This window comes from Spea bombifrons, chromosome 1 (genome assembly GCF_027358695.1).
Source record: "Spea bombifrons isolate aSpeBom1 chromosome 1, aSpeBom1.2.pri, whole genome shotgun sequence".
Lineage (NCBI taxonomy): Eukaryota > Metazoa > Chordata > Amphibia > Anura > Pelobatidae > Spea > Spea bombifrons.
In genome coordinates this window covers 118571432-118582921 of record NC_071087.1, presented here as the reverse complement: position 1 = coordinate 118582921, position 11490 = coordinate 118571432, and the positions used below count along the sequence as shown (strand labels likewise).

General features: G+C 36.2%; 1 protein-coding gene across 1 annotated transcript; it reads left to right on the top strand.

The window, feature by feature from the left end:
• Positions 1-436: 436 nt before the first annotated feature.
• LOC128501257 (solute carrier family 2, facilitated glucose transporter member 11-like) lies at positions 437-9074 on the top strand. The gene is made up of 12 exons (XM_053470672.1): positions 437-460; positions 1050-1148; positions 1616-1776; positions 2426-2550; positions 2923-3052; positions 3910-4058; positions 4732-4913; positions 5097-5207; positions 6024-6125; positions 6640-6715; positions 8243-8370; positions 8711-9074. Exons 1-12 carry the CDS (start codon positions 437-439, stop codon positions 8909-8911), a joined length of 1488 nt encoding a protein of 495 aa, XP_053326647.1. The 3' UTR covers positions 8912-9074.
• The last annotated feature ends 2416 nt before the right edge of the window (positions 9075-11490 follow it).

Genomic DNA, 11490 nt, shown 5'->3' with positions numbered 1-11490 from the left:
TAACAACAATATTACCATATGTATTTTTTATTATTGCTGATTAGTAAATATAATAACAATATGGTTATACAATAAGAATACAATGAGCCGAGTCATAGCATGTACACAGTAAAATATTTTCATTCCCTGGCTGGTCCTCGATGAGGGATCCATGTGTGGATAAGAATAACCCTACTCCTCTATTACGTTGTGCTGTTCTTGGTCCACTGATCAGCTAACCCTTCCTTTTCTGTGACTGTTAATATTTTCCTATGTTTCCAGCCTCTTCTCCCCTAGTCATCATGTCAGTAATTAATACTACTTACTACATAAATCTTTGCCTTACACTATCCTCAGTACTAAAGGTACTAAAGTTCTGCACAAAAGAAAGCATCCTACTTATTTTGTAGGCCTTATAAAGAAATAGTATTACAGAACATTATAATCTTCATTATCAATGGCGAACTTATCAAATGAGCTGGTAAGTACAATGTTTTCCTGATTTTTTTTCTTGTCATTTAGAATACATGGACATAACATAAGAAAAAAGAAAGATTATTGGCTTTGAATGTGTTAATATGGAATATTGTAAAAATATTACGCAAATATGAATTATCTTTTTATATAGAAAGACTGTTATTGAAATGTTGGTAGAAATGCTACAAACCAAAAAAAATTGAAGTTGAACTTTTTTTTCACAACAATAAATTTAAGAGCATACCATGCTTCAAGGGAATAAGTGTGAGGTTTTCTCACTATACTTTGTGCCACGGAAACTTTATTAACATTATTTTAGACAACATGTAAAGAATGTTAGATATGTATTTATTTAAATGAAAGCCAAGTGGACTGGACTTTATCTGGGATAAAATTATCATTGGCTGTATTTCCAAATGTTGCCATAAATCGCAAACAATGGCAACATATAAAAAGGTTTATTGTACTTGTAAGTAACATCTATTGCTTTGGCAAAAATGTATGTTTTTTATAACTGTTAATAAGGTGCAACCTTTTCTGCTGAATACTTGTGATAAATCGGTTTACGTTGTGATATAATGTTCTATCATCAGGTTCAGTACAGGGGGCTCTTCCTGTTTATTCTTGTGCTGGGCATTGGAGGCACATTTCAGTACGGCTTCAACATTTCTGTAATGAATGCCCCTTCTCCGGTAAGTAAACCCCCAGCTCCTTGCCAGGGCCCTACACACCGAATAACAGTGAATTCACGTTAATTAATATTTGCATGTAGTTTTACGTAATATTAATTTGCATTGCTGTTCTTTCTTTAAACTATGCATTTTATTTTGTATATACAATCGTCATTTAACCTACTGTTTGCATTATGAAACCTTTAAATTGGCAAGTCCTGGATTAGGTTGAAATAATCGACATTAAAGAACCAAGATAAAGAGGTTCTATTACGACAGCAAAACCCATATGATTGTTCATGTATATTTGCAGACCTACTGGGATCCAAGTATGTGATTTTTTGCTATAGAGAAAGTTTTTTATACTATACAGCTGATTTGCCAAATGCAAGTAAGACTTTACACCAGCCTTGAACTAAAACTTGGTTAAATCAAAGTAGTTTTATAAGTTGCATCACATATAACACATCCCTGTACTCCACCACCAGTTCATGAAAGCCTTCATCAACCAGACATGGATAAGAAGGTACGCAACACCAATCCCACCGGAAACACTGACCCTGATTTGGTCCTTTGTGGTGTCTGTTTTCAGCATTGGTGGACTGATTGGATCTACTGCTTCTGGATACTTTATAGGGAAATTTGGGAAGTGAGTAATAACGAACTCAATTATGTATGAGTATGTCTTTTTTTCTTTCAACTATCCAACACAGACTACTTTTCAGAGTTCAAACTCCTCAAAGCTTCCCAAACAGTAAGTACCACTAAATAACCCAGTGTAATCATCTGAGTATGAATGAGGTGGAACCCATTTTCTCTAAACCTTCTAGGGGTAGCTGTGGACTGGCATTTGGGAAGCACTGTTCTACAAAGTATCATCCATTTATAAAGATGTACATGAGACTGTACATTCTAGACTCCCTAAAATGTAATTCCTGGTAGCAGCTATGTCAGAATATATTGTATTAATTGTTATGAATTATTTATTTACTAGCACAAATTTTGTATGGTGGATATATATCCATGCATACAGTACATCCAAATATTTCAATAGCCTAGCCAAGGGGAGCAAATTTTGCTTTACAGGTATGGTTCAATGGTTCAATGTTAAGCTAGACGGCAAGGCAATACTTAGACTTAGTGGTTTCTCTGTAGATAGCTGTTTGTGGTACATCATTCTTTATATAAGATGTTTTCTCTTTAATTCACTGACATGTTCTGTTTAGACACACATGTGGAATTAAACTATAATGGTAACCATCAGCCATCTGCTTTTACCTGATATGTGTGTTTTATAGGAAGAAGTGTCTGCTGTATAACTGCCTACTGCCACTGGCCAGTGCTTTGCTCGTGGGATTGAGCCGTACAGTCAACAGCATTGAAATGATCATGGTTGGACGCTTCCTTTGTGGCTTTTATTCAGGTCAATCTTGTCTTTATGTAATATCATTGAAAGGGATAGATTGCACAATAACGAAATCTGGGTGTATGCCAGTGCTATGACTCTCAGAAAAAGAATACAAAATATTCTTGCCATGGCACCATAAGGGATGCCACTCATGAGTAAAGCTCCACAAGCCTAAATCGGGTTTAATCATGAAAGGAGATGCAATGTTTCAAAAATGGTCTTATTATAACAGCAACAGCTAGACTGGTCCTGCTGATGGGACCTTTAAATATTGTGCAATCTAAGTATACTACACTTGCCCATATAATAAACTACCTTTTCAAGAAAAACTTACTTTGTACTTGTGTATAATATGTACCCACTGTCTGTACTGTGTGTTTTTTTAAGGTTTGGGAATTAATGTCCATGCACAGTTTGCTGGAGATATCGCACCCCGGAAACTACGTGGATTCATCAATGCCACTGGCCCCTTGTTTGTAACTCTGGGCAAACTATTTGGGCAGATTGTTGGACTCAGGTATGAGGTATTATAATTTAAGTATTATGACTTGGTAACTAATGAATTCAAATATTATCATAGTAATTAATTAAAGTATTATATTTAAATAAAGACGATAGACTAGAAAAGTATTTATTCTTCTATTATCTCTTTTATTTGAGCTACTATGAGCTTCATTTTATGTATATGAAGTCAACTGAAATATGTTTGGGTTGGGTTTGTTTGTGAGCAGAGTCAAAGGTGCCACCATCCGCTGGCCTTACAAAAAGAGCCACCTTGCAGTGCTCAGCTTTATAGTGTCATGAGGTGGCCATAGTTGAGCTCCTTGGGCAGATCAGAGAATATCAACTGTCCCATGATGCCCACAGTAGCAGGACTGTGGAACAGTGCCCAGAAATTCCAAAACTATGCTGTCACACACACATATGGTACACACCTTCTCACTTAATTCCTGTACCCTTTTGTGTGCCCTGGCAGCGTGCGCTTCTGCTGGAATATTACATGACAACACTGTTCTCCAGCCTCCAATAAGTACAGGCTCAAGTTGGGCCAACATTTGATTTAAGAAATTGAACCATCCTCCATAGTTGTCTTACTCCCCAGAGTGAACAGTGACCACAGAGAGCAACTGGGGTATGTCCCTAGGTCAGTGTTGGGGCAGATGCAATGAAAATACACCACTGCCCAATACTATACTATTCTCTCTCCAGTAACATACATTTATCATGGAAATATATGAATCATGTACACATTCTTGACAGTTTCTAGAAGCTGGGAGAATTGTCCCAAGTGCTTGTGTGTTGTTGAAAACAACACACACGCCTCTCACACACACTCACACACACACTTGATTACATTTCTTCTGTGCTTTCTAGGGAGTTCTTTGGGACGGAATCTCTATGGCCCCAACTTCTCCTCACCAGTGGCATTATATCATTTGTCCAGCTGGTGGCGTTGCCCTTCTTCCCAGAATCCCCTACATACCTCCTACTGGACAAGGGTGATAAGGAAGGTTGTATGAGAGGTAAGTGTAATATAACAGTGCTAGAGATCTTCTTGTACTACAATCTATTAAAATACTCATAAACCTTAGAGAAGGAAAATTGCTGAAAGACAAAGGAATGGGGGTCAGGAATCCAAGAGAGAGCAATATTGTTTATCTTTGTAGGATTTGTGACATTTTTGTTAATGAATAGATCATAGGGGGATATATAAATGTATGGATGTGTTAAAACATTCTTTGCTTTAGAAAGTAGCCTTTCTACCAATCTACAGACGCAAAACATATTTAAAATATTTAAACCTATTTATTATGAATATATCAATATATATGCATTATTGACAAATCTTCATAGTATGGCATAGGCAGATTATATATTTTTAGGGGCATGGCAAGAGACAAATTGTTAGAGGCTCAATGATAGCCACATCCACACGCATCCATTGTATTGTATTCTGCCAACTTTTAAGCACAATACATCCACCTTTGTTCATCCTATACCTATACAACTTTAAAATTACAAGCCCATTTTTAAGAGCATCAAGGAACATGCCAGTCTTTATCAATTGCATAGGGATGTCTGTAATGTAAATCTTCATAAATGTATTATCTCCTAAATATTAACATACGCACAGGACTTGAGAGCTCAAGCAATCTGCAGTTTGATATAAACTCACATGAGTTCTAATTTTTATAGCCCTGAAGCAACTCTGGGGGGATAGAGACCACCAGCCCCACATTGATCAGATGATGAAAGACCATGGCTCAAGTAAAAGAAAGATGAGTGCCTTGGAACTTCTGAAGGACCAATCCCACCGCTGCCAGCTCTGTGTAATGATTGGCATGATCCTCTGTTTGCAGCTCAGTGGTGCCAATGCAGTTGAGTATTTTCATCACTTTGGTCATGCACAGCAAACGTTAAGACCTGCGTTGAGTGACCGACTCAATGTAACAGAAGGTTATTGTTTTAATCATGTTCCATTTACTACTATGTAACCCTAAAAGGAAACATGATGCTCTTTTGTGTCTTTGTGACTATTTTGTCTCTTGTGTATCTTTCAGATTTATTTCTACTCATATGATGTGTTTCAAGCAGCTGGCTTCCCTCAGGATCAGATTGCATACGTTTCATTGGGGGTCGGGGCATTTGAATTTATTTCTGCCTTAATCTGTGTAAGCATGCTATTATACATACATTGATGCATTTTTATGTTAATGCATTAATCTAAACCAATTCCTACTTAGTTGTTTTTTTTTGGGGGGGGGGGTTACAAAAAATATACAGCTTTAAAAAAAACATTTAATTAAGAAGCCAATCAGATCTTTTATTACAAATATTGTCTTAAAATAGTAATTCAGCATATGTGGAGGTTTTTGTAACTGTCAGATATGCTGATATTTATGTGCATATATTTATAGGTATCCCTGTTTTGAGCAGACGATGATCATTTTTAGGATGTGAGAATGTATAGTATAAATGTATCACAGTGCTGCTTGCCAGTACAATGCACAGCCAGATGTACTTAACTGTTAATATGTGTAATCAGTGATATTTGGTACCATGTTATATAGTACTTAGTACTGTGTTAAAAGCACCAGACTTCCATTTGTATGGTGTATTTTTAAAGGCTAGCAATATGTCAAGTTAACATTGGAGTTGCTCAGGTCAACCCAACTAAATGGACCTAAATTAAACAACTTGTCAACGTAACCAAAATGTAAGAAATCTCAACTGTCAACTCAAGCAACTAATCTGCTCACCAGTTGAAAAGGAATATCATTTGAAAAGATCTCCTCTAACTTAACAGAATGTATTCAATATGAATTAGTTGATGTTCTAATTAGCTCAGTTGATGGTGTTGACAAATATATATACATATATAGATGTGAAAATGACTAAGATGTGCATACAACAGACATTCCCATTGATAAACCAGAAAGAAGGAAATCTATGTGACAGGCCTGATTCAGTTCCTATTGTCTTGACAGAGCCTGCTTATTGATCGCTTTGGAAGGAGGGTGCTGATTTTGGGAGGATACAGCCTGATGACTCTGACATTGGGAATCCTTACAGTTACTCTTTCCCTACAAGTATGTCACGTGCCTCATTTCCTCATTTCTTGCATACACACTCACATAAACTCAAGGGCACATCACTGTTACAAGGGGCCCTCTCCAGTATATATATATATATATATATATATATACTGAATATTTTTTTAAAAAATGATATCCAACACATGGAACACTTTCAAGGCTTATACTGGTATCTATGGTTTCTTTTGTGTTCCTCATTTGTTAAGCCACATTTCCTGGAGACATGCGTTACTATAAGTAATTAATATTCAAGGGACATAGCTCTTTATTTGACATGCAGTAGATGCATTATGTCCACTTTTTTGAGCTTATTTCTTCTATAGTTTAGACAGCACCATGATACTGTAGCATGTAGCACTCCCATATGAAATCAGACATCGGGTTGACACCAGAGGCCTCTTCTGATACCAAGTCAGAAATTTCCACCACTACAGAGTGGATTAAGGTCACAAGGATTCTTATTACATCTAGCTATTAAAAAGGTGCATTGCTCTGTTTCACCCCACAGGATGCATACATCTGGATGCCGTACTGCAGCGTGGCTTCCACATTTCTCTTTATTTTTCTATATGGCGCTGGACCAGGTAAATGTTAAAACTATTCTTAAACTGTTGTGAGCGTGGCTATAGCTTTATGTGGAGATAAGTATTTATATTTTATTTTATAATTTTGAATGGCCATTTCAAATCAATTCAACAAAAGTTCAAACTTTTTGACTAAATCTCTACTTTCCTTAGCTGATCTATGGATAGCTGTGCTAAGGAGGCACAGCCTCTATAGAAAAAAAAGAAAGAATAGAACACAGCACTAAATCTGTTCACCAGCCGCAATGTGAACCTATGTAACCCCTCCTTACACCTTCAAAAATATACCAAAATAACAAAAAAAGTGATTCATGCGCTAATTGTGATCAAAATAAAAATATTGAACATGTTTCTGCAAGCCAATCCCATTTTGATAACCCGGCTCATAAAAGGAGAGAAAAAAACAAGAAAAAACATATAGTGTAGTATTCCAGAAATCCTTATTAGTGGTTATTATGCATCAAATGCACTCACATTTGCCCAAACAAAAGCAGACACTACCTTATGTAGAGGAGACATTTGAGACCTCTAGTATGTGCTCATAGCAAGGTAAGAGCAAAAACAGATATAGAGCAACACAATAGTGAAATATTGTATGAAATCTTGATTACTTAAATATGCATCAGATGCACTCACGTGTAATCCAAGATACAATAGGCACTTCAAAAGTAAGGTAGGTGGATATCGTCTTTACAGTGGAGTTTCCTTCAATACACCCCAGGAGTAGGTATGAAGAAAAAAACTTTTCTCTATCGGATTGCTATATCAAAAAAAATATAAAATGTCTCATGTTATAAAGTATAAGAAGACCATGGAAAAGTGCAGCGGACGCCTGGTAGAAGCCCGTGAAATGGCGAAACAAGTTGCAGAACTGCACTGATTCTCTTGAGACTTTTTATATTTCTTATTTATATACATTCTTAATATTTTCCATTTCCTGATGAAAATTAAATGTTGTTTATATTTTTTAACTCTATTTGTGACACGGATGAATGATATAGCAATTCAATAGAGAAAAGTTTTTTTCGTCATACCTACTCCTGCATCTGATGCATTTTTAAATAATCAAGATTTCATACAATATTTCACTATTGTGTTGCTTTGTCTTTTTTTGCTCTTACCTTGTTATGAGCACATACTAGTGGTCTCAAAAGTCTCCTCTACATAAGAAAGTTTCTCACAAGATCCCCCAAAGTGTCTGCTTTCTTTTGGGCAAATGTGAGTAAATTTGATGCATAATTACCATTAATAAGGATTTCTGGAATACTACACTATGTTTTTTCTTGTTTTATTTTCTCTCCTTTTATGAGCCTGTTTATTAAAAGGAATTTGCTTTCAGAAACAGCCTCTATAACACACTGTGCTATGAACCCTATGTCATATCCCGCTGCCCAGTAGAATAAATGGTGGCTGTGGAGGTAGGTGTCATTACCTAACAGGAAATAATACTTTGTGTAGTTTTAGTATTTTACCTTTCTGAGAAGGTTACAGATTTTGCTTTTTAACTGAGTTTTTTTTATCTCACAGCGGGTGCCACAATATCGACATGCGTTGAAATCTTCCCCCAAGTTCCACGAGTTCCAGCTTTTGTCATTTCAGGATGTTTCAGCTGGTTGGGACTTTACATCCTTGGAATGGTCTTTCCATATATTGTTGTAAGTATCAGGACTATTCAGAAAACAGGTATTGCTTAAGAGCGGAAGTTGGTGTAATGTCAGGCATCCAATACATATATTATATATTATTATATATATATATAATATATATATATTATATATATTTTATATATTATATTATATATTATTATATATATATAGATAGATAGATAGATAGATATATCTATATATCTATCTATCTATCTATCTATCTATCTATCTATATATATATAAATCTTGACCAATATCTTTTCTAAAACCAAAGAATCTTACATTTGTTATTTCATTTATTTACATTTAGCTGCAATGCATAGTTGACATTTCCCCTCTTTTTCTGCAGGGAACCCTGAACCATTTCTGCTTTCTATTGTTCATGGCCGTTATCGTCATCTCGGCCACTTTAATATTTTTTATTGTTCCTGAAACAAAGGGTAAAACAATAGCACAAATTTCAGAGGAATTTAACAAGTTCAACTTCAGGAGGCAGCACAAACAGAACAAAGCAGAAGCCCAAGACTGCATAATAAGCACCAGACTGTGAAACATCAGTAGGTCATCACTCCCCAAGCTTGCCCTGTGAGATTCCAAAACATGCCTCCATTCTCCAAGTGTGCTCTGAGTACCTGACTGTAAATCCCCAAAGCATGCCACCAAGGCAGCCTAATCTCATGACGTGCAATTAAAACAAAAGCCTGATCAACTAAGATTGACAAATGGCCCCTTAACACAATCTATCATGACAGTATAGAGCGATTCTGTGCTGAAATGTGTCATGGTCAATCTACTGTACATGAAAGAAACAGCAAAATTGTGGACAGTAACTTCATATGTGCACTGAATCATAATGCATCAAACTGTATCTAACGCTGCCAGGGCTGCCTTACTTGAGGCATATCTTTCACCTTCATGAGACTCCAGCAGGGTTTATTACATTATTTATCAATTGAGCAAATCCTTATTTAACAAAAACATAAACTGATTAATTAATCTTTGCTCCCATTCTTTTTGTGTGTTTACGTTTGCTACATATTTTTTATCATACATGTTGGTGCTTTATTAAATAAAAGTAAATTTAGGGGGAAATAAGGAAAAAGGAATGGACATGTGCACTATACTACAAAAATAAAATGGTACAATTTCAACCCCTGAAAGGTGTTTGCTGTTTAATTTGTATAGCTGATGAAGTAATTTGGTTTAATTCTACTTCTAATATTTACTTGCAAATCATGCATTTATAAATATTATCATTAATGTCTGTAATTGTATGTAAAATAATTTCTTAATGTTATTTATAATATTGTAATATTAATAAAAATATAAGATGTATGTGTAAATATCGCTTCTATTTATAATAATAAAAGCTGTTCATGATGGACGTTAGTTTATAGTTGTACTGTTTTGAAGTTCAATGTTCTGGTGTTATATGCCATTATATGCTCCTAAACCTCTTAAGGATAGAGCTGTTTTTCAATTTTGCACTCTTTGTGACCATGGTTGTTTCAACATTTCTGCAATGTTTGTGTTTAGCTGTAATTTTATAGACGTGTGCTTTTAGATTCGTATGAATTGCAAATTTACCAGCGTCTTCATCAGTGGACCACATCAACGACGTCCAGGCCGCATCCCCGGCCTCTGTTGCGTCACGCGCCGCACAGGGAGCATCACGGGAAAGAATTGATGGGGAGGGTCCTGGGGCCCATGACACAGGAGGGCAGCTTGGGGGCGGGATAAGCGGTGACGGACAGGTCACCATTGACTATTGGTATAGGAGAAGGAGGGCTGGGGGAGGAGTCAGGCTTTGGCGGGCTATTTAAACCTCTAGCAATGCTCCATCATTGCTTGATTGTTCTAGTCCCTTCCTGTCTTCCCAAACCTCCTTGCTGGATACCTGTTTTTATAGGCCTTTATAAAATGAAGAGAAAATAAAGTCAAATTCAATATTAGTAAAGATGCCATGAACACTTTGAACAAAATGTTTATATTTGATGCTACCAACTTTGTACCAGTGAATGTAAAAATATTAGTGTATACCTGTGATCCTCTCTGTAAATAATTGTAAAAATCCTAACATGCCCTAATAACCGCTAACAAACTTTCATATATTGCATGATAGCTCAGTTTTTCAGGATCAAATGTTGTCCTTCTTCAGTCAACAGAATTTCTTTATTTGTTATTTAGAAATTACTTTTAACTTTGTTAGTTGTTACTCTGTCTGTGTCCCTGTGTGATAGGGACATACCAGCAGAATCACAATCCCTGGGATGGACAAGCTCGCTTACTGCAAAATTCTTAATGTCAATATTTTGTCTACAAAACATATTTTGTGTACAAAATCATAATTTCCAAAATACTAAAGTTAGCAACTGTTCATTTTAATGTTTTGATTTTATGCACTGCATAATTATGTCTTCCTCGATATCCTCTATACTGCTATTAATTTGTTGATTTGGAAAGAAGGGCATAATTGATTAGCTATGCAATTTTTGCCACTGATCTCAACTTCCTTACTATTAAAACAAACATCTCCAGGACTGGGTGTAGGGTTGGAACAGCCTCACCAGGTGGCGCTATTGGGGATGTCCCCGCAATCATTCCTTCAAACGTCAGAAAGCTGATAACGCATTTTTCTCTGTTTTCTGCTGATGTCTTTTCCCCTTCTGTTCTATTTTGTCCTCCCTCTTTTTTGCACTTTATTTGCTGATCTTTTCTTCAATTTTTCCTTTTTTTCTTGTTTGCCTTTTACATTTTTTCTAACTTCTATTCTGCCCCCCCAGATATATATATATATATATATATATATATATATATATACTGTGACAAACCCTATAGCATGAGGGCCATACATGTCACTTTAAGGGGTCCTAAGCACAGTCCTCTAGGGCAATCAGAGTCAGGAACAGCAGCTTTAAACAAAACAGTGCTTTATTTTAACTGCTTAAACCTCAAAAACCAAATCATAAAAAGAAAACCTAGCTCCCAATTGGAGCCCTCTCTAACTGAACTATGCTGGCTCAGACTGACCAGCCTAATCACCCACTACCTCAACCCAGACCCAGCTACGTCAGGCTCTGGAAAACCTCCCCCAGACAGCACACAAAATGTCCAGGCAGGTATTGCCTC

Coding starts and splice junctions, on each gene's coding strand:
- LOC128501257 (XM_053470672.1), top strand. CDS start 437: ATGGCGAACTTATCAAATGAGCTG. Junction 2,551..2,922: donor CCTTTGTGGCTTTTATTCAG/GTCAATCTTGTC, acceptor TGTTTTTTTAAG/GTTTGGGAATTAATGTCCAT. Junction 4,059..4,731: donor TAAGGAAGGTTGTATGAGAG/GTAAGTGTAATA, acceptor TAATTTTTATAG/CCCTGAAGCAACTCTGGGGG.